This window comes from Porites lutea, chromosome 3, assembly GCF_958299795.1.
Source record: "Porites lutea chromosome 3, jaPorLute2.1, whole genome shotgun sequence".
Lineage (NCBI taxonomy): Eukaryota > Metazoa > Cnidaria > Anthozoa > Scleractinia > Poritidae > Porites > Porites lutea.
This window is the reverse complement of record NC_133203.1, coordinates 25,222,802-25,247,137: the sequence shown is the minus strand read 5'-3', so window position 1 is coordinate 25,247,137 and position 24,336 is coordinate 25,222,802. Positions and strand designations below refer to the sequence as shown.

Below are 24,336 nucleotides of genomic sequence, written 5' to 3'. Positions count from 1 at the left end.
TTACATTTAAAGAAGAAAGTTTTAATGTGCTCGAGAATAATAAGACAAAGTTGGGTTAGTAACCCCATAACTTTTAATTTTACAAACGTCCACTGGCATTTTAAGAAACCAACCCCTGATTACGTTTTGCAGGTTATTGAATATGTTTATTTATTATTCATTCAAAATATTTCTCCGTTTCTGATTAGCTCCAATCCCCTGGCTAATTCTTCATAATCAACCCGCGCTGACCAAATTTGGACGATGCGAGCCATATACCAATGATTCGAGGGTATATTTGTTTGGAAACGAAGCTGCATGGCGGGGTCAAGAGTGAACTAAAGAAAGGGCGTTCACGGCTATCTGACGACGAAATAGCTGATATTCTCACTAAAACTGAACAGAAGAAATGCACAAATACTCAATAAATATTGCTCGGTGGATGTTATCTTCTTTTTGAGGAGCATCTGCAAGAAAACGAATCTGTTTTATATCCTGAAACCGTCCCGAGAAATGGGTCAAAGTTAAGAAAAATGTATAGGAAGAGGTTAGCTTGTTTTGTTATTTTGAATGGATAATGGTCAATGTAGATAACAGTCTCCTTGATCTTCACATCATGCGAAAACCGAATTCAATAATTGCTAAATATGGTGATTTTTGATTATGGTCATTTCATCTTGCTAGATAATCTTTTGAATCGAGCCCATGGAGACCACGATGCCTTTTCAATAAATTGACAAGTCTTCAGAGCATGTTCTTGTCATAGGCTTTGTAAGTCTCCAGGGAATCCATCTGTTGTGCACCCGGCGATTGATGTTTAAAAATAGGAGTGGTCAATGTGCTCCAACGCTGGTGAAAAAAAAAAAGAAAATCAAATGTACAAATATGAACTTCGTAAAAGCAACATAAATTCATAGCTCTTTTTAGTGATCCTGTATAACCTACCCTAGTGAGAACCGACTGAGCCTGGACAGGAAGGTCGTTATTCCGCTCATCAAAATTTCGTTAAGGGAGTCACTAGGATATTGCTGTTTTAGCTGAGGTCATAAATTAGTACCTTTCTCACACACAAAATTCCTCTGTAGCGTTATGAAAAAGGTATCAAACAAACTTTAGCCGGGAGCGCTAACAATTATATTTTAAAGCTGGCCAAAATTTTTTTACGTTTTATAACATTAAATGCTATATGGCCACTGGTCAGAAACTGCCCACCTACCCCCCCACTTAGTGAACACTAACACTTACTTCTCACTTTGGGCAAAATGTTGGCTTAGGGGAGAGGTGATGGGCAGTTTCCCAGAGACGCGTAATGGTCCGTTGTATGCATAATTATGAAAATATTTGATTATAATTACCTCCTTAAAAGAACCCGGTGTAGTGACTAACTTGTACAGCATCACAAATGGTATACAGGCGATTGATGAAAGGGCCATGATCCAACCAATGGCTTGTCCCCAGTCTGGATAATCATAGTCGTCATATTTGAGTGGCGAATATGTCACGAGACTAAAAATGAAGACCGCCTGTTGGGGAAAAATGTAGTCACTTCAACCTACGGAATAGCGCTTGACATCAAATTGTAACCTAAGGAAGTATATTCCGTGACTCACTAAACAACAAACAAGTGAGGCATTTTACACAGGCCTTAAAAAAACGTCCCGTCCAGTAGCCCGGGAAAAGCAGATTTCTCTGGTCAAGTAACTTTTTAAGCTCATTTGTACAATGGGCAAAGGTCCCAGCAAGTCATCTTCTGACTAAATCATTAACTAAGACGAGCAAGAAGTAGCCCCGAGCAAGAAAATGCGAGAGCTGCTTACCAAAAGAGAAACAAAAACTCAAGTTTTTTTTTTCGTGGCCCGATAACACACTCCCGTTGTGGTGAGTGAAATGGCAATATTCAAAAAGGCCTTAAAATTAGAAAAGGGAAAAATCTAGACGTGATTCTGTAGTAATTTCATAATTTCATTGAGGTCATTCCTGACAAATTTTTGCCAAACGTGACCAAGTGGTTGTTTATGTTGAAGAAACTTTAAATTTGGAATAAAATTGGGGGGTCCGGCCCCATACTCTTTAAGGAGCAGCAGTAACTTTTATATACGCAATAATTCATTACATGTGATTACATTTACGAGTACATGCTTTGAAAAGACTAATTTCCGACGATTCCTCTTTTTTCTACACTAGGAATAAGTCTACAGTGTGTATTTATTCTAGAGAAAAAATTTAATGCCATTGTTAAAAAGACAAAAAATGATAGGTCACCATACTCGTTTAAAAGAAGATGACGATTTACCGTGCACACCTCTGGGAGTTCCAAGCTTGAGGCAAAAGCCGCCATGTTTTAATGTACGCGCGCTATTACTCGTGAAAATTGTGCGCAGTAAGGATGCGCAATGCAGTGCTAAGGAACAACCTTAAATTCGTTTCCTCACCAAGCAAAAGGCAGGTGTCATCAACATCCAACACCAGCGGCACCAGGGATTAATACGAAATCCAATCATTTTCTCCATGTCGTCATAGAAGCGCTTTCCACCTGAATGATGATATATATAAAACGAGTTACAACTTAACAAATCAAAGAGATAATCCTTTCTTTTCATGGGTCAACAATAATGACAGTCTAAGGGCGTGGGGCATAATACGATTATGTAACCGACCCAGCATAAAAAAGGAAAAGTGTAGTAGGCGCAGCTTGATCAGGTTTCTCACGAGCGTGTTTTTTAATCCATAAAACAATGCTGAAGAAACTATCTATTTTTAAGAAACAAGTTGAATCAAATTGAATTCTTAACCATGTTAAAGCAAGTGCAAACGAGCCAAACTGAAGGAGATGTAGTGCTGTTTATTATGGCTACGTGAGTAGGCAAGATGCAGATATCTTGCCTTCTTTGTGTCAATAAGAAAAAATTCCTGCGGCAAAGAAATACATAGACTGACCTGTCTTATTTCTGGTCATGTTTGATGGACATCAGACTCTATTATAATTTTTGCTATGGATGGACGATGTGTACCCCATCACTTGTCAATAACACAAACAAAACAAACGTCGTTTTATTTCATATGGCATTTTTCTCACCGTATATCCAGCCAATGGCGATACTTTGGAAGAGAGCCACCCAGAGGAGAGCAGAACCACTGGCGGAGTAAGCATCAAATAGTTGAAAGACATACATACCACCCTAAACAGAACAAACACAAGTAGAAAACCGCCATTAGTCTTGGCCAACTTGTTTAGCGTCCGATCCTTATTAATGTAATAATTTCTTGACAGAAATGTCCCATCAGAGCCGTTTAATGATGACAAGGTTTTGTCCACACTTTGTAGGCGTTTGCATTTCTCTGGATACCCCAATGCTGCTTATCCTAAAAAAGGAAGACCTTTTCCTTGAGACCACTTGTCTACTATCAACGTCGCCTGGGTTGAATTCCCGAAATCGCCTGTATGTTGGTCGCATTTGTTGTTAGCTAGAGTCGTTTTCCCGCAAAAACAAACCTTTTAACGCATAAACATTTCCAAAGTACCTGAGTGTTAACTGAGTAAACAAATACAGAACAATTTCAAATTTAAAGCGTAAAATTTGCAATTCTATTATATGTTTACGAACTGAAATGTTATGAAGCAGGAATCCGTTTCTGCAGGTATGGCAAGCGCATACTTATAGGTTCTATTTAATGGACTGAGCTCCAATTAACTGAACACTTTCTCCGGAAGATTTATCAGCATCAACTCTCGTAATCTGATGTCCTCGCTCGGTAAAAATGGTGTAACCTAACTCGATCGATACCTAATCGTGCGTTGTTGTCGGTTAAAAAAATACACCGTTGCAATGACCGTCGCTTGAGTTTTGGTTTCCTTTGCAATTTGAGTGCCAAAGGTCACATAGGGAATGGGAGAAAAACAAAGAGGCATCAGTGTCGGATCCAGGAGAGAGGCCCAGGGGGCCCACCCGCCCGCCCCCCCCCCCCCTCCCCCCTTATTTTTAAACCAAACTGAGGCCCGAAGGGCCGAGATTTTTTTTTTTTGAGACCGGGCCCCCCTATCTCAGGGTCTAGATGACCGTCCCCTACCCTCCCCCCCCCCCCCCTTATCTGAAGGCCTGGATCCGCCAAAGGGCATGATATTATTACTAGATTATTTTCCATTGTCAGTTCGCCTCTCGCTTCTAAAATATTTACTTTGGAAAAGATACTGCAGTTACCACCGACCAACAAGCAAGGTGAACGCTTCACAAGTTGTGAAAACTTCGTTTTACCGGTTCCAGACCTTACCTTCCCACACCCCTGGCATTACCTCTTTTCTTTATAATCTGTGGTGATGTATTTAAAGTGAATAGCAAAAGTATCTGGAAATTTAACCCAAAGTGTAAGCCTTGAGTTTATATTAGAGAGATCTTGAGACTTTTAGATCCCAAGAGGAGGAGGACTACGAGAACGAAATTACTGGAGCGCGCGTGAACCAGCGTCATTTTGGCGGGAAAACGTGATAGCCCACGTTTTAGTGGCGGAAAAAAGTTATTGGTTGTTAGATGTTCAACTTTTCTGGTGCAAAAAGTAAAATGAAGCTTTCCGGGGTACCTATATCTTGAGAATACCTTAGGTCGAATTTCGCTCTCGTAGTCGACGTCTTCATGCAATCTAAAGATCTCTAATAATAATGCTGTACACTACAACATGAGAAATTTCAGCAATTTGATTGGCTTAGAGCAGTGGTATTTCAGCTTAATTTGAAATACCTACATGTGAAAATTACAAACTTTCTGCGGGTAGTAGTATAAGCAAATAATAGCATGATTTGTACGTGATATTTGGCATAAATACCACTCGTGATATTTCAAAATTGTCGGAAACTTCACTCACCTAACGGCTCGTACGTATAACAGTTTTCAAATATCACTCGTCATATTTATGCGAAATATCACTACTAATCATGCTATTACCTATACTAATACAACGGTATTTATCAGACAACTTTAGAGGAATTACGTAATTAGGTGGAGGGGACGAGAGGATCACTATGTTATCTATTGCAGTACTTGGAGATCGCGAGAACTTAGTTTTGTACATGTAAGTATCTTTCAGAAGTTCAGAAAGAAGAAATTAGACTTCTCAAAAATCTCAAGTAATCTACTTAAAATATAAAGATAGTATTAGCCTCCACTTGAAAACACCAAGAATAAAAAAAATCCTACTTAAGAAAAGCTTACAAAGAACGTCATCCAAAAAATATGATGACCGATTAAATCTTCGTAGAACCAAATAGTACAAGAGCTACTCACTTACAAGGCCGATTCAGCCATTATTATAAGAGCTTTAAAAGTTGCCATTTGGGCGTTGTAAGACGTTCAAAAGTTCCCTTACTTTGTTCAACTTTCAGTTTTGCGCGTACGTGAAGAAAATGTCACGAACTTAAAAGATTAACATATAGAAACAAAAGACGCGTTTGGACTTGTTAAACTGAAGGTGGGCCAACTCTTGAAAACATTCGAGTATTTAGTAAGAAGCTTTAAAAGTTACTAGCATGCAAAAAGAACACGGAAACAACATAAATTACTACAGTATGCATTACTTACAAATCAATCTCGTTATTCAAGGTTTGGCTAGCAAGCGACCACTAAACCTCTGCAAAGAGTAAGGGCTATAACTTTCGTAGGAAACAAAATTTAAATACACGCTGCTTGACCGGTCACCTAGTTCAGTTTCTAAGTATGCATGTACGTGTATTCAAGATAACATACCATGAAGGCTACCCAAAGAAAACATACAAGTTTAGGCTTGCCGTGCTAATGTTAGATCAAAATTATCCTTTTGTACTTTAAAAAGACAAATGTGTAGAGCGATCTTTAAAACGACACGTACTTAAAACGTTATTTATAACAACTTGGTTAGGGAGAAAAAACAAAACAGAACACCTACAAAAAAAAAACAATCAAAAGTAAGAAAATCAAAAAGTACCTATTATAAAACAGGTAATATCTCTCTTGTTCGCCTAATTTCAGTACTCTGCTCCCAGGTACACGAGCATAAAATAAGAGGCTGAGAAGATTAATGACGCAAGAACAAAAGAAAGGATATAAACAAACAAACAAACGCTAAAAATGAAGAGAAGATTAACTTGAAACATTCCCTATTTAACTGACGCGCACGTAGCGTTGATCTCATTAATCGCAGTGTTTTTGTTCAGCTCTCATCATGGTTCAGTGTTTCGCTGTTTTACTGATTCTCTGTTTTTCTGGGGGTTCACTGGGAACAACTACCTCACCTCGGCAACAAAACACCGCAAAGTTAAAAGATTTATGCGAGGTAAGAAAAGAAAACTATTTTACCTTTCAAAAGAAAGTTCACAATAACGTTGCACGGGAACCGCCTGCCACTGGACTCATTGCTACCATTCAAATACATGTACAGGCTTTTGCACAGTTATTCGTGTGCCATCTTTAACTTGCACAAGTTAATATCCTATCACATGAACCGCAAAGATACACACACAAAAACACATAATACAGCTAACATATTTCAATTGTCGACCTTTTTTTCCCTGTTTCACAGACTAGGAATTCAAACGACAGTTTTTCGATAGCACAATTTCTTCATCACTGGCTATTGTGCTCTTACAAAAGAATTGAAAAGGTGGGTGGGTGACTATTAGCTTTTAGCGTAAACAGGAATTATTTAGTTCATGGTGACGAATGTTTGATCGAAACTTGCAGAAAACTGAGCTTCAATCGTGGGGAAATATTCTGTAATTCTTTCAGAAACGGCCGTTTTCAAGCACATGCCACAAACGTTTTTTTTTTAATTTCATAAAAATGTAAAAACAAGGTATAGTGCTTTTTCACTCACGTGGTAACCATCTAAGCATATTTATTGGAACAAAAGAAAGTATTTACATAAGAAAAAAAATCCAACTCCCACATAATTATTGTGGGGCACCAACATGGCCGCCGTCCCGCGATTTGGAAAACCAATGTGGTTGTCGTGACGTCACATGTCAAAACACTCTATTTAGAAAAACAAATAGACCAAAAAGGCTCAGCTTGCACCACGCTCCTCCGACGTCTTTTAATCTAGGGCACCTATATTTCAGAAATCTATACTGGTTCATGGTTTTCCCGGCATACCAGGATCAAACGGCATGCCGGGAATGCCCGGAGTTCAGGGACCGCAAGGACCCCAGGGAAGGGAAGGTGCAAAAGGACAAAACGGTGATAAAGGATCACAAGGAATGCCGGGTCCAAGAGGAGACAGAGGGCACCAAGGGCCTCTCGGGAAGAGTGGACCACAAGGAATCAAAGGAATAAAAGGAGAGCCAGGCATTGTGGGAAATCAAGGACGAAAAGGAGACAAAGGAGAGAAAGGAGAAAGCGCCAAAGCAAGTCAAGCAAGTGTAGTGCCAAAAACCAACTGGAAACAATGTGTGTGGAAATCATACAGCAATACTGATAACGGAAAGATTAAGGTAAGCAAGGGACGGGCTGAATGAGAACAACAACTCAGATTATTTTCAAAGATTTTTTGAACAAACTCTTACAGCTATAGGAAGATAAATTTTCCTACCACTTTCAACTTTTAATTCCGCTCCCTGCCAAAGCCGTATTAAAAAAATAATAATAGAAAGCAGTTCATTCCTTTTGGTTTTATTTCAGGATTGCAGCTTCAACAAATTGAAGGCCGATACAGCTCTTAAAGTTTCTTACCAGGGAAATGTGAAAATGTATGGTGATCAGAAGTGTATTCGATTGTACTTCAAATTCAATGGAAATGAATGTAGTGGACCGATGACGATCGAGGCTGGTATATACAGTGACTGGCCTAGTGTCCCAAACCTTCATCATCATCGGTCATTTGAGGGCTACTGCGAAAACATTCCCAAAGGGACGGTTCGGGTGGAGTTATGGGTAGGCCAGTGTCGAGGCTATAGTTTGGGCGATGCTTACACCGGTTGGATTTTCGTGTCCCGTATAATGATTGAAGAAGTATCCAGGCCGCAGTCCTAGAAATTACCAGTGAATAAGGAGACGATTTTGCTTATATAAGAGAAAATTTCAGTCGCAAATACAATATAGCAAACTTAATGAGTCTAGAACAGTCAGATCGTTAATTCGCTAAGCGTTGAAAAATAACTTTGAATTGGTAAGTATCGTCCTTTTTTGTTTTATTCAGTTATGATTTTATTCCAAAAAATGTAGTTTACCGGTTCAGTGGGGCCAGGTGGTGGCTTTCAGTTTCTTTGTAACAGAAGCGGGACTCAAATTTAGTTCCCTTGCGGGGGAATGTTTCTCTGTGCATGAATAGTTCTGGTCAACAACATTGACTTGTTACTTGCTTGCACCTTACAATCGGTCACTTATCTCATTTTATAACCATGGACCAAATTTCAAAGTTTTTAAGTGCGTTCGACGCCTAGCCTGTGATCTGGCCTTTAGTCCCTAAGTACATAAAGGTCATTCGACGCCAGCAACACGCAACCTAAACTCAATGCGCGAGAAGATGTATTAAACATTACACAAAATCATCCAACCACTCACTAAGAAAATTACATTTCAGGCTTCAACGCAGTCAAACTGAGAAAAAGTTACTAATTATAAACAGCCTTGGTTAATTCCAATCATGTTACAATCTAATGTTGAATTCTTTATATTAGTTACAGACAAAAATGTAACCCTAAACCAGAATAATTGTGGGGAAAAGGGGTAATGGATGATGTATTCCAACGAAAGACAGTACGCCACTTTTCTCGTGAAATTATGAGTATCTAGTATGAATGATTGGCCGAGCCAAATCAGTTGGCGTGGGAAGATCTCGTGAAGGAAGTTGCCCGTGACAGGAAATTAACTGTTCTGTCTTTCTTGAAGGATTTAAAGCAAATCTACGGCTATTATATTGACTTTCATTTATATTGGATTGGCGGTCGCTTACGGGAGGCGGTCGTTTACGAGAGGTCATGGAGATTCGACTGTAAAAAGTTAAGGAAACATACCTTAGTAACCATGGATAATCCAATAAGGTACCAAACCATGCAGACACAGGCAATGAAGATTTCTTTACGATAACCACGCCTTAACTGCTTTGGAAACAGGTCCACAATTGCGGTCACGAAACCCTCAATGCCTACGAACTTGAATCAGGAAATATAAAGTAGTTTATTGAAGCAACTGTATGAGATGCGTCTGACTGTTATCTACAATCATCGTCAAAAGTGTTGGGAAGGTTGCCTTTTTTACCTCTTCTTTTTCTTCCTCCCCCCACCCCTGGCCTAATGTTGATTAAAACGTTAATGTTTGTGCGCGCAATTGTTCTGTTATATCCCAACATTGAATAGGGGGGACGGGGGATATTTAGCAAAAGAGAAAACTCTGTTTTTTCAGGATTAAAATGGACTACTGTTAAGTTGTACAACCTTCCCAACTAATTTTGTCTGTGATTGTAGCTTATAAAAAGCCGTTCTTTGATGTTTTGGTTGGGGAATGCACAGGTGTACGTATAAGGCAATTTAACTATATGACACTTTTTTATGGACGTGCTATTCTTAATTGACAAAACCAGAAACCAAAAACTTAAATTTCCCAACAAATCAATATCTTTGCCTCATTAACAATAACCGTTGGAGCTGCTACATGGCTGACGGAGGCGCAAACTCGCTGAAAGCCAACGTCTGTTTTGCCGCCTAAACGCGAAGGTCATAAAAAAGGAACGAATGAAAAAAAAAAAAAAATAATAATAAACTTATATTGGCTCTTGAATAAATTCACAGTATTATAAAGAAAAGCAAACAAAGAAACAAAAATTATTTAATGATATACAAAATAATCAAAGACTTCATTAACAATCACTATTTGGCTTGCTTCGGCTTCAATGGACTATTTTTTAATTGCTTAATGGTATTGAGTGAACCTCGCACCCAATAATCTTTCCACACACACAAAAACTATTATACTACATGGTTTGGAAATGTTCCATACCTCGCTGTCAAGGCCTAACAGGAAGACCATAAAGAAGAATAGAACCGACCAGAGAGGAGCCAACGGCATCTGAGCAACTGCTTCTGGATAGGCGACAAAAGCAAGGCCTGGCCCTAGAACATACAGGAAATAAATATTGAATATAGATCCTTTGCACGATGACGTCATTTACTACTACGACAATAATCCTTCAGGGTTTTGCTTTCTTGTACAAATTAGGGTTTCAGTTATTCAAACCTCGCCAGGATTACTAAATGGAAATAAGAAAGAAAAAACGAAGGGGACTCTGGTGAAAGCAGTAAAATGACTAACCTGAGAACAGGCTCTATTTTCGTTTCGCTTTGAAATAACATTCCGACGGGCAAGGCGAAGCGAAAAGAGAGTCTGATATAAACCTTCTACGAAACGTCTCCCGCCCACTTATTTTATTGATTGGCATTTGCTGAATCAGCCAACCAAAATTACTTACGTACGCTGCATGCTCTTTTTAGTATGCAAAGTACTTTTCGTACGTGGGAAAACGTGGAAGTAGCTTTTATCTTTCATCCAACGAAAAATCTAATACTAAACAATCAGCACAGTCACATTTAAACATTGTCATTGTAACCCTGATCAAAACAAATTTCATCAAAACAAAATGAAACAAAACAAATTTCATCTTTATCCAAGACAGCTGTGGTGGTAATTTTTCCAAATCTTTGTTTATGGCGACGTAGTCTATGCTCAAACTTGGTAGGTATTGACCATGAAAAACCCCATCCAGTCACCTTAAAACATTGAACAAGATTACACTTTTTACAATTATGCCTGTGTACATCATGCTGGCATTTTTTTGAGTATTTTAGTGAGGCAAAAACATCAAGCATTATTCAAGCATTTTAGTAGCATTTTTCCGGAACATTTTTTTTTTTTCTCACAAATATATAAATTGTAAGAGAAACGACGACTTAAACTCCAAATCCTAAAAAGTATTCAAATTTCACCTTAATATAGACGTGCAGATGACAATTTTTTGCTGTATTGAAACTATTTACCTCTATACATTTTTGTCATGCTAATTATACATTTTTTGTTAGCCCTAAACCCCATTAAAACGTTCAGAATTAATAAAAAAGCCAGTCTATGATAAGCATTATCGAGCATTAGTGACGTTTTTTTGGGCGGGGGCGGGGGGGAGGCACCAACCTTTCGCGTGGGAAAAATGAAGCACTAAGGTGGAGTATTTTAGTGGGGAAACAAAAGTATAATGTACAAAGACCTATTTACAGAGACCGTGGTGAATAGACCTATTCGGCTAACTCAATGTTGTACCCAATTCAAATCTCCCAGCATTAAGATTCTTTGTGTATTGTATTTGCATTATAATGTGGCATTCACATTTAAATGAATATGGAAATTCCTGAAACAAAACGTTTTATTCCCAAAGGGTTTGAATTGGGTACAATACTGAGTAAGCCGAATAGGTCTATTCAAAAAAGCAAAGTGCTAAAATGGGTACAAAACAACTGGCATAAATAGTCCAAGAAATTTTTTATAAGCTTCCCAGAAGTTGTCAGGCGTTACGATTAGTGAGATTAAGCAACTACGACGACAAAATAATAGATTTAAGTCATTTAATGAACAAAACAACAGCGCTGCACGTGCATCACGCTTTTTAGTACATCTCTTTGACGTCCACTGCACGACTGTTATGTGAAACCTCCTAATTTGACGTTTTATGGAGGACGTGGACATACGACGACGAATTTTCCCTCCTTTTTTTGAACTTGAATAAAATCCTTAAGAATTCAACTACAGGAAAAGTCGCCTGCATTTGTCATATTGAGCCGGTCCAAATAGACGCGATTAATTTTGAAAGAACGCAAATTCATTTTTTTAAGCGACGTTTTCACTGCCGTCGTCGTTGCTTAAGGTCCCTAATTCCGTATAATTAGGGCGATATCTCATTGAATCTTGGGTAGTCTCCGTGCTACTTCTTACCTCCTTTGGCGACATCCTCTACTTTTACGCCTTGTTTTTGCGCCATAAAGCCCAGCACTGAGAAAATAACAAACCCGCCATAGAAACTCGTGCCACTGTTTACACAGGCGAATATTATGCTATCCCTGAACCAGAAAGAAAAATACGTTGAAAAAGAAAAATACGTTAGAAGGGCACAAGAAAGTGCAAAGGTAGTAAACAATAACCTCTATCACTGGAAACAAAAATAGGCAATTGATAATCATTTGCTAAATTTTCTTAAAAGCCACAAATCCACAAATGAATTGTGTATTTCGTTAGCCTGAGTAGCTGGGGATATTTGATGAGTTTTTTCTTTTATGGTTCGCAAAGTAGGAGTTACATCCACTCGAGAGCTAAACCGAGGTCGAAACAGAAAACGATGGGGGCGAGGGGAGAAGGCAGTGAGAAAAACTTTACGCTCTACAGAAGAAAAAAAAACACCATAAAATAACTGCCAGCTACGCAGGCTAGTATTTCGACTGCAATAAGAGAGATCTTTAAAATGGATTACTAAGGAGAAAATGAGGACGTCTACGGGTTCTACGGCAAGTTCCTGTGCAAGTTCTAACTGATTTCAGCGTTCATGTTGTCACTGGCGAAACACAGCCTTAAAGGATAGAGAGATAGAAGCCTAATCGGCTGGTACTGTTGATGATCTTGAAGTGTCCTTTCTTACCGGTAGCAATTGTGATTGAATTTGTTATAACTTCCAAGCGCAATAAGTGTTCCAAGGCCAATAGAATACGAGAAAAACACTTGCGTTCCAGCGTCTAACCACACCTGTGCAAATAAAACATAAATAAAAATCAGCTTCCGTCAAAAAGTATGTTCCTTACGTATGCGCACAGCTATACTAGAGAAAATTAGAGTCACGATTACGTCAAACGTGAATTTGTACCACGCGACCACTTTTCCCCGTACATTGTCGTTTATTACTGTTAATTACCTCTACGCAAAGATAAGTAGTTTCCCTTCATTTTTATCCAGGAGAATTGTTCTGCACCTTTTTTATCTGCTTATTTTCTATTTTGAGAATTTCTCAACTTTGCATCTGACGTGTGCGGTTAACCTGACTCTAAAATATCACTATTATAAACAAAGGCAGCATTCACGTACACCAATCTCACTCAAAACCTCTGTTGTGTTGAATTGACGCTTAAGGGATTGGTTTATCACTCGCTAAAGGGCTTTCGGATCTCGTTCTTTACAGACGGCTCAAATATGCGTGAACAAAGCAACTTATGTGAAACCGTGTGCGCATGCGTTCGGTACTGGCCGATCCGATCCCGCGGACTTAAGCTTTATATTTGTATGTTCTCACCTGGCCATCCTTAAGTCGGGTCACATTTGGGGTAAGATAAAACTTAATACCCTCAGAGGCACCAGGGAGGGTGACGGCTCGTACTAGAAGAATTGTCAGCAGGATATATGGAAAAGTTGCAGTGAAATATACGACCTGTAACAGACCGAGACATGATATTAGAAAATGGAACCAATGGCAAATACGTGCATTGGTCAAATGATTACTAGTTTAAAGGCCTCAAAACATATATTTAACAAATTGACCACAATCTTCCATGATCTACACTCTTACAGACCATAGAATGACGTCATAAGATGTTCAAAACTCAAGTGGAACCACGAGCCGCAGGCTAATGGTTTCACTGCAAAAGTTTTGAGCATTTTATCGCGTCATTTCTATGGTCTGTAAGAGTGTAGACCATGGAAAATTGTGGTTGATTTGTTGTTTTCAATAACATTTATTTTTTTTACGAAAACAACCGGCACAGCGTGACATGTTACGTCATTTTCGTGGTCTTTTTAAACAACAGACCACACTTTCTATGGGTTTACCGGCGTGATAACCCACCCGGGATGTTGGAAGAACACGAGAAAACCTTGTAAATCACGAACCGAATATAAAATAACTTTTAAGTTTTCTATGAGTTTACTGGCGCAATAAACAATAGGTTTTTATCCAATCAGAACGCCCGTACTATCTTAGTTATTTTATAAACTCTCATAGACCATAGCTCTCAACCAAGCGCGCGAGGACTCGCTCAGTTATTGTAAAAAAACTGCAAAGAACTGGCTATTTTGTTCCCCTTCAAGAAATCACTTGATTTTTTTCTGTGAACTTAAAGAACTATGCGTCCTACAAGAAAAGGTATTTAGCGTTATTTTATAGCCAACAAACTCTTTAAAAAAACTCGTAATGGATGCAGAACTATATACCCCAAACAGTATAGCATCGTTGCCCAAATCCCTCACCTTGCCTGTAGACTTTACTCCTTTGAAAACGCAGAGGTAACAAATAATCCAAGCCAACAGCAGACACAAAGCCAGGTCCCAATTCACAGTTCCTGGTTCGTCCAGAGCGTTACCAATCTTTAATACTCTGAGCCTGAAATCCAGATGACGCAGCAGATGATTTTTAGTGAACGGTTTTCGTCACCCTGAGCGGGAAAATTTTAAATCGAATAGGACTACAAAATAGTTCGAGCACATACATGTAAGACTTGTCTCACTAATCGTTTTGTGTAGTGCCTATATCTCCAGCCATGTGTACTATGAAGGTAGCTCGAAGGAGTTTTTTATAAAGGGTCAATATCTCCCACGTTTGTGTATTATCTACGTCGCGATTAACAAATACCTGGAAAAATCAGTACCACAACTGTATTAGAAGCAGATTAAAATTTATGTCAGCGTTACAATAACATTGGAGTTGTTATGGCAACGAAATAACGCCATTACTTACTGGAAATTCAGCAATAAAATGGACTTTCTTGATGTTCGGTCGTTATGTTTAGAAAACGAAGCGCTTTTGAAATGTAATTTTACCTCGCAGTAGTTTTATTAACTTCTAACACGTGATTGAAAAGATCATGGGGATAGCAAAAGCCGCTCGCAAGAAAGAAAGGTATGATTATTATACACTGAGGTGCTATTTTTGGCGTTTTTTGTAAATATTTTAGTCAACTTTAACAAGTGAGCGAATAATTTTGGAACCGCTAGACATTTTTTTTTTCAATTTGAGATTCTCAAGATTAACCATTGTGTTAAACGACCTTTGAGCAACAAGATTATTGATAACTTATAAAACAATAAAATAACGGCTACAATTCGTCAGAAGTTTCAGTCGTGTTTACCAGAAAAAGCCTCTCATTATTCTGGTGTATTGTCTCCAAGTTTCATATTTTCAAGGAAAACAATAGCTGACATGTCTGCATATTTCAAATTCATAGATTTCGCTCAAACTTCGCGAACATCCAGGCAGCTATTTGGGAAAAAAGCTCCCCCTAAACTATTTTGGAAAAAAAAGTCCCCGGTGCGGAGAAAAACAGCTGCAAGTAAAATAGGTAATGGCGTCATTTCGTGGCTATAAGAAAGCTAATGATATTGCCACCCGGATCATAACAAATTTTAATCTTATCTAATACAGGTAATTTTTCCAATCTCTGTTAACGGCGCCGTAGTTACTGCCCCTTACGCCTTCAACCCACTCAATCATTCTGTTAACCCTACATGTAGGTTCTCAATATAAATCCATACAATAAAACATGTATAAAACTACAAACGAAGCAAGTAAAGATTACAGAAGACGTTTTCTTTGTACGATTATTGTTGGTTCCAAAGTTTAGCTTTACGATACGTAGGAGAATGAGATAACTTACTCCCAATATTCCACACTTGCCGAAACCTTTGCAGCTTTGGCTATGGTAGTTGGCGTTGTTGAGACGTTGGACATGTTTGCCATAATCGTTGGTAAAACAGTGGCATTACCCAAGGTCGCGTTTACACCTGTGCTGTTTGCTATGGTTCTGTTCACACTCTCTCCAGTGCTATTGGTCGCTGTAGTGAATTCAACGCAGTTTGCGGTGTTCCAATCATTTCCACAGGTTGACCAGGGAAGAACAGAAGTGAAAGACGCAAACATGTAAAACAGAGCCCAGCCCAGAATAACAATGTAGTAAATGTTCAAAAACTGGACTATAATTACACTGGCACAACCAATGCCTAAGGAATGAAAAAGAAAAAAAAAACCTTTGTATAAAAAACTATGTATAATGAGTCCGCTGTAATTTTTAAATGCATATAAACTGATGCGCTGAATTCGTCCAAACAAGAACAAGTTTTAGTATTTGTGATCCCAATCAGAGTTCCCATTAACGCAGAGGTGTGCATCTTATACGCACAGTTTTTTTTGTCATAGTGGCATACCCAAACATCTTTGCGATCATCATGGCATGTCTTTCGAGCCGCCATTTTGTCACTCGTCGGGTCATGTCTATACAAAAGTTTATTCGATATTGTTTAGCCTTCAACATTGAGGAGAACTTAATGAGATAAAGATCAGGGGGGCGATACCCAGGTGAAGAAACGCAAATTTTGTCCTAAATAGCTTGAGGAGTTCCAATGGTCAAAAATTTGTTTCCACTGAAAAACAAATGAAGCGCAAAGTTCGGGCTTATCCTCGGTGTAAGAACTTGTTTAACTCGCCGGTGACGTAAAATAAATAAAACAAAGAAGTCAACACAATAACTCCAAGAAAAACAAAAGGTACAAAACAATGAAAAAGTTCACAAGTTCTTACACCGAGGTAAACCAAAAATTTGTCTCGATGCGTATGGCTGTAAACCTAAACCTTCACAAAATTTTGTGCGTGGAGCAAATAATTTCCAGCGCTCAAGTTGAACACGACGTAAATGTGGTAATGATCACATTGTGGCTATGAGTTTCACCAAAAAAAGAAGATCTCACGAGACTGTTGTGCGCCATATTTAAGAGAAGGAAAGCACGGCATTGAGGGCTCAAGTAAGGACAGCGTTTGTCATGGGGGAAAGAGGAAATTCCTGACAGGAAATTCAATGCCCTGATTGATTTGCAGGTTTGTTTTAAGTCTATTTATTTTAATTAAGAGACAGGTCGTCCACTCACGAATTTTTTTCCTTGTTGCTTTTCTGTGGCGTTAATTTTTAGTTCACAGATTGCCAGTGGTAGCTCAGATCTGAAGAATGACACTTGACTGTGACTTATTGTAAATGGTTTTCAAATCACTATATTAATAACTATATATGATAATATATAACTATGTTAATAAGGTCTACCTGAGACTCTAGTAAACTAATGTAAGATCTGTTATTGGTATTAGGAAACGCGAGGGGCACACTTTATTCCAAAAATAAAGCATTGTTAATAATATTATTGTGTTACTGCCCGGTCTTGGTTTTTACTTTTCTGTTGAACAAGTTAAAATTATATTTTAGTAATAAGCAGGGGACCCCAGAAAAGCAAACAGGACCCCAACGTTTTGGAACGGGGGGTCTCAAGGATCCCTAATTATAACTATCCCTAACTAATGAAAACTTAAAAAACTAGTTAGGAGCTGCAACAGTCTTATTCTTCTTATCTGTTAATAGAGCAACCGCGAGTCTCCTTTTCGGAGACAAGTTTCCCTTTTAATTGTCCGACTGCTTCTCGTTTTTTATCAATAAGGATCGTTCAGTGCAGCCTTAACCTGCTTATTTTCAATTTTGCGAAATTCTCAACTTGGATCAGACGTTTCATCTAACCAGACCCGCGCCGCCTGGTGTCATGTGGGGCTTTTAAACTAATTCGATTACGTTCTCTCGACACTATTTTCATTTGTTTTGGACAAAACAACCCCCCCGCCCCCACCTTCCCCCCCCAAAAAAAAACGTTTTCATATTACTGTGTTACCACGAAAACTAACTCTGATAGTGCATCACGCTTTTTGGTACATTATTTTGTCAACTTCCACTACTCTACTTCGACGTAGAACGTGAATACACGACGACAAATTCTCCTTTCTCTGTTTCAACTTAGATACAATCCTCAAGAATTCAACTTCCCCTAAATTCGAAAAATTGAACGACGCTAAAGAAACGCGATTAAGTTTTAAAAGAAGCAAAGCCTGTCTTGTTTTTTGGGGGGAGAGGGTGGTCTTTTTCACTGCCGTCGTCGTCTCAATCCTTAATAGCCAACAAGATTTAAACAGCGTCACGTGCAAATGCGGCGCTCTTTAATTAAAATAGGGTAACACATAAGGGCAACAGCTCCGAAAACTCTAAGAAAAAAGTTATTCGATGAGCATTAATTAATCACTCTTCAAATCTGTTTTCAAATTGCTGGAATATGTTTGATATTTCGTTAAAGATGTCATTGAAAACGTTTAAGCATCATGTCTTAACGTTCTCTACTTGAATTAAATCATTTGACATTCTTGTCCTGAAGAGAACGCTGGAGAAATTTACAAAAATGTGAAAAATACTTGTACAGGCATCGTTTAGCAAATATATCCTACTGGTTAGTACCATTTTGTTTCACCGTTGCTGTAATAATGGCAATGACCTTAATACAGTTCAATAATTGTTGATCAACAAATGCTGCATCTCTTGAAGTTCCATTTTGTTAGACCTTGTCTCACCACTGTACTGTCTATCAATTATGTTCAGCAACGTTAAGCATTTTGAATAGCGCACTCTTGCCTGGGAACTACTTGGCAAGGCGATCATTATGATTAACAAACATTACAATTTTTTTGCCACAGAATTTGCACTAAACAAGAGTTCAGTCTCCTTTTAGGTAACGCTTTTTGGTCCTGACGACCAACATAGCAGCTAACATAGCAACTAAGAGTTTAGCTGCAAGCCAGATTTTAAGACGGTTTTCAACATGGTACGATGTACTGACTTTTTCGACTAAAATCGCGCAATCTATTTTAATAAAAAAATGGTGAACTGTGTGTCAATGGCTGCAAGTTTTACTAATCCTTTAATCAGACAACTGTGTACAAACCTTGGAAAAGCGGACATATCAGCCACGCTGTTATTCCTCCTTGACTAGTTAACTGTCCCAACGCCACTTCCAAGATAAGGATGGGCACCCCAGCAAAAATCAGACAAATAAAATACGGGATGAGAAAACAACCTTGGAAAAAAATAAAAACAAAAGGGTTAGGAGGTACTTCGAGAAAGTGAGAAAAACCGAAACTCCCTCGTTTCTTACTCTACTTTTCATCTTCCATCTACAGGGGTATATCCCTCTGTTTTCCTAAAGACCCGTCGACCAGGGATGTTTACTGTCTAGAGCTTTTTTAAAAGCATCTTCATAAATTTATGGATTTCATTGCTGTCATCGACTCATGTTAAAAGGCAAGCGTCAGTAGCTTTTTAGCCCAGTTGGCAGAAGATCTTCTTCACAATTACAAAATTGATTTAATGACAAAAAGGTCTTTCTTGAATATCAACGACTCCCTGATTGACAAACAAAAAGGCAGAGAACGAGCGTGATATTTTGTTAGCAAATGTAAATTGCAAGTGTTTGGGCGGCTTTGCCCCAGGTAATGATAACGATCTTTTGTAGGGCCACCAACTATATAGATAGACTCGAGCCGCAATTAAGACTTCGTGTTGGTTGTAAGAAATTTTAAACAAATTAAACGTAAAACGCTCCCTTAAATAATCGGGTCGTGAACAAAATTAGTTTAAATTACTACTATATAGTCCTCTTCACAGTGTGTTTTCAGTGCAGCCCTATTCATGCAGGGTACGTATAATGAATGCTGGAGGCGCTGACGGAGAAACAGTTTGAAGAAAGTTTGCTAAAATCCATCACTAGAGCGTATACCATTAAATAAACCGATTTAGCTGGACAGTTTTGATTAGTAGTGAAATAGGCTCTTGGCATTACTTGATCACGTAATCAACTTTCGGTAAACACGAAAACAGTTCACTTTTGAAAAATTTTGTCAGCACAAGCTGAAATAGCATATTAAAATTAGGTAACCTGAGTAAATTTTCAGCTGTATATCTCAAAAGTAGCGATTCCAACGGCCGCCGAAAGTTGGAAGCATTTGTATGAGAAAAACAACTTTTGCCATCCGGTCACGCTTGCATGGTTTTCCATACAAATCCTTGTAATTTCGAAATTTTCAAATCTGTAATGAAATATTTCCTTAAGCATTATAGGGCTCAAATCTCCTTTTAATTCAAAAACGCAATTTGAGCGCTCAAATTCGTACTGGAAAGATTTAACGACAGTTTAAAAATTTTAGAATTTACAAGGATTTGTATGGATAACCATGCAAGCGTGACTGGGTGGCAAAAGTTGTTCTTCTCATACAAGTGCTTCTAACTTTCGGCGGCCGTTACAATCGCTACTTTTGAAATACACGGCTGAAAATGCTGAAGTTAGTTAATTCTAATATGCTCTTTCAGCCTGTGCTAACAAAATATTTCAAAAGTAAACTGTTTTCGTGTTTACCGAAAGTTGGTCGCGTGATCAAGTCATGCAAAGAGCCTATTGTCCTTACTACAGAACTGGTCTGAACGGTCCCTTCTGACTAACGGTGAGCGCCTTGAGACACCGTGTGGATAAAAGTAGCTGAAAGCTTAGTTTTCTTTTTTCTAATATTTTTTCCCATGTAAAGTTGAACTGTAATCATCAATGACATCAATCAACTTGAATGGATAAATGTTCACCGCACAATACTAGGAGTTACCTAAATGACCACATTGTGTTGCTCTTCGTACCTTGCGTTTTTCTCACAGTCTTAAATAATAATATTTTAAGAGATCCCCCTCAAGTAAGAACCTAATTCTTAAGAACCGGTTAGACTAAAGTTTACCATTCAGACCCCCTCTATACAAAAAAACGTTTAGCCTTAAGTTTGAAACAGGTTCTTATTTCCTAAAATCTACGTAAAATGGGTTTTCTGAAGGAGGAAAATTTTCCTTATTATGGTCCTTTTAACTGGTAAGCAAAGTTTTTGTGAGGAGTGGGCTGAATGGCACTACTTTCCTTTCACTTCCAAAAAAAAAAAAGAACCTATTTAAAAACCCTAATAGTCAAAATTTGTGCTAATTACCATTTTTGGAAGACCCTGTTTAGTCTAACTGGAGAAACTGTTGGTCTACTTCTTACTCGCGGCAGGAAAGACCTTGAACTTGAGATGTCAAAAAGAGAAACCAGAAAGACTGGTGCAGAGAAGGGAGAGCTAAATTGGTTTCCAATTTATGCCTTATTAGCATTAGATCAAGCCACAAAAAAAGAAATTTAAATATACAACTAAAAAAAATTAAGAAATTGAAAATTTACATTCGGGCTACCTTTGAAAAAAAAAACTTGACAAAAAATTTGGTTTAAAGATTTGAAAATATCCTGCCTCTCATACAGTTAGAGAGTAACGAAGATACAACGAAAACATGTTTCTGCTGTGCAAGGGTTAAAAAAAAGAGAGAGACAAAAAAAAGCCCTTGAAATGTTCAGTGTTAGCAAAATGTAAACAACCTTTTCCTGCTTGATATTAATGACATACAAGAACAAAGAGCACCTTTGTTCGCATTGCGTTTGTAATATTTTGTTCATCACCTTGTACTTTGTTTCGGTTTATTGTAAATTGTACCGGCTATGATTATGTCAAAGGTGGCTTTTAACGGTGGTTATACGGGGTAACGCTTCATTAAATTCAGTAGTTGATCGAGGGTAAGCTTAACTAAGAAAATTACTCCAGCATGAGGTCCCGCGTTTTAGAATTTGCATATCTGCACTATCAGTTTGTTTTGCAAACTGAATAATATTAATAATGTTTAGGTTTTTAAAAGGTCACCTATTAAAACGCGATTTGCAACAGGTGAATGAACCCTTTAATAAATTATTTGTCAGAAGTTCCCTGAAAAATTACTTTAACAGTTATAGACACTACTATTCGTATGCTCACTGGTTCAGTTTATGTATACCGGTATACCGCGATTTGCATGTGTTATATCTGTTTTATTACTGCTACAAGCGTAAACAACTGCACGCCGGAGCGAGTTGTGGACCCTCTTAGGAAAGAAACTCCCGCGGCATCCAGTAAGCAACAAGGCCTCCAATAAACAATGAAATAATTAATACTTTTCATTAGATATTCAAAAGCTCAGCGTAGCCTACAGAAACCGTACAAAACCTTTCCCTCGCTGCAAATTATTCTCAGTTGAGGGAAAAGCCTTAGAGTCGTTTCCCATCCTATGTCTAAAGACCTTAAATATGGTAACGGGTACATTTTCAAGACGTGGGTTTTTCTTGGAGACGAAAAATATATAGTTACGCTACAAGTCTCGCTTGTTTGTCTTAACAGTGAATTTCTCGAGGATCGTTTGACTTTGCAATGAAGCATTTTAAGTCTACATAGTTACTGGTCGTTACTTTAAGCTTCAAAGAAGACCCAACGGTCTGAAACAAGCCAGTTTGCGAGGTTGCTAGTTTAACGTGGCCCTATATTTTCAGGTTAAGCCGTCCACACCTACGTGATATTCACATACACTTACCTCCACCATTCTTATAACAAAGATAAGGGAATCGCCAGATATTACCAAGTCCTACAGAAAATCCTATTAATGCTAGCACAAAGTCGAGAGTGTTGGTCCAGGTTTCGCGTTCCTTGGCGGCGCCCATCTCGCAGTTGTTGTCGTGACCCCAACGCGACTGAATCCAGCGGCGACGTGTTTATAACAACGGACATGGGCATCTCATCTCGGCATGCACGACACGTGATAAAACTTACAAACGTTACGCTGTGATGCATTTGAAGCCCTGTCCACACGAATCCGGTCACTTTTGAAACCGCATATTCTTCATCCTAATTCGTTCGTCCGGACGAGGCTTTAAACCACTCTGGAGAGCGGCTTCAAAACAATACAGTTTTGATGACCGGATTCACTGGTTTCGTGTGAACCGAAGGCCGATTTGTGTAAATAAGTATGCAGTTTCAAAAATATCCGGATTGGTGTGGTCGTAGCTTTAATATACTTTCGCTAACAAACAATTGAATTCCTCTCCACAATTAAATTACAGAATCAATCGTTCTCAAACACCAAGCTACTGGGTGTCCTGTGATCCCAAGTGTGATTATTATTTCGAGTTTTGTTATAGGAGATTAAACTTAAAAGCAGGCAAATATTCAGAGACAATGTTTGTCAAGAGATAGTAAACCTGCCTAAAGTACTCATGATTGATCTGAATTCTTGTTATGACCAACCGAGTGGAACAGCTTTAACAGCGAATTAAATACCCATAAAAAACGATAGGAAGAAATCTGTTACAGTGCACATCTAAGGATCATTCCGTATGATTCAAAATCAAAGGCGAGAGATGTTTAAAATAATCCGCTATATAGCGTGAATATTTGTGTTTATAAAGGTGGCTCCGTCATTAATACAGGCGCATTTAACTGTGACGAAGTTTTCGTCATAACTTTTGCGCTGTTAACGCGATGGTTGCCAAACCTTGCGAAGACCAATAGATATCATTCGGAAATAGTACGAAATATTCTGATTTCATTGATGGTAAATATTTCTTGAGAAATTAGCGCTTAAATGACCCTACTGTTCAAAGAAAATCGCATCTAGTAAAAAATTTGCTGATATTTTTTTACTGAAATTTCTGGTATGAGGTGCGAATTCCTCGTAGAGCTGCCGCTCGTGCTCATTTTCTGGTCATAAACGAAGGTGCTGGACAGTTCTATCTGAGCTTTGATACAGGGTAGCTTACAATGCCAATACCTTTTTCCTGAATTGGAAGCAACGTACAGCAGGATAAGCCGTTGAGGATGCATTGCAATACATCAAAAGTATGTAACAGGAGTTTGAACCAAAAATGCTTAGGGATATTTTAAAAATGTTGAGGAACAAGTCATTCGACGTAAGAGCTAGGTTTGGAGCAATTTATAGTGCCTCTAAAACTGAAAAGTACCTTTTAAAGAATAGCACGATAGGCTAACGGCTTTTGTTTTCAGAATAAGCAAACATTGAATTTACTTGTGCCAAAAATTTGAACTGGTGTCTCCTCCTGCCTGAGAGTAATGTTTTTTTTGAAATTCCGGAACAATTTCACAACTGAATTTTGAGGACCAACCATTTTTCTGAAATTTCTCCGGCATACTTATTATTAGCCGATACCAGAAATTTCAGTAAAAAATATTGGCAAAATTTTTTACTACAAACGATTTTCTTTGAACAGTAGGGTCCTTTTAAGCGCTAATTTCTCAAGAAATAGTAACCATTAATGAAATCGGAATATTTTGTACTATTGCCGAATAATATCTGTTGTTCTTTGCAAGTTTCGCAGCCATCGTGTTAAAAACCAAAATGTTATGACGGAAAATTTGTCATAGCTAAATGCTCCAGTATTAATGACGGAGCCACCTTAACTGGGCTGCCTCAGGGCACGCCCAGTTCGTAAATTTGGTTTCGGAAGTTTTCGGTCTCCTACGTTAAAAAATGAACACTTTTAAATATTAACCCAGAAGGCGTTGCGTGATCCATAAAGCATGTTTGTCCATCTTTGCAGCGTCTGTTTTTGGAGGTCTAAATTTCGGATTAGGAAGACTCGTCCG

The 24,336-nt window shown here is 38.4% G+C and overlaps 2 protein-coding genes across 2 annotated transcripts; one reads left to right on the top strand and one right to left on the bottom strand.

Moving 5' to 3' along the window:
• On the bottom strand, nt 1–22,459 carry LOC140930773 (sodium- and chloride-dependent taurine transporter-like). The gene is made up of 13 exons (XM_073380491.1): nt 22,271–22,459; nt 18,759–18,890; nt 15,614–15,956; nt 14,211–14,343; nt 13,261–13,395; nt 12,616–12,719; nt 11,919–12,043; nt 9,939–10,051; nt 8,957–9,094; nt 3,056–3,158; nt 2,412–2,512; nt 1,335–1,502; nt 1–828 (listed from the first exon to the last, which is right to left on the bottom strand). Exons 1-13 carry the CDS (start codon nt 22,395–22,397, stop codon nt 724–726), a joined length of 1,827 nt encoding a protein of 608 aa, XP_073236592.1. The 5' UTR covers nt 22,398–22,459; the 3' UTR covers nt 1–723.
• On the top strand, nt 6,068–8,179 carry LOC140930774 (uncharacterized). Its single transcript, XM_073380492.1, has 3 exons — nt 6,068–6,279; nt 7,064–7,435; nt 7,623–8,179. Exons 1-3 carry the CDS (start codon nt 6,169–6,171, stop codon nt 7,971–7,973), a joined length of 834 nt encoding a protein of 277 aa, XP_073236593.1. The 5' UTR covers nt 6,068–6,168; the 3' UTR covers nt 7,974–8,179.
• Nucleotides 22,460–24,336: the final 1,877 nt, after the last annotated feature.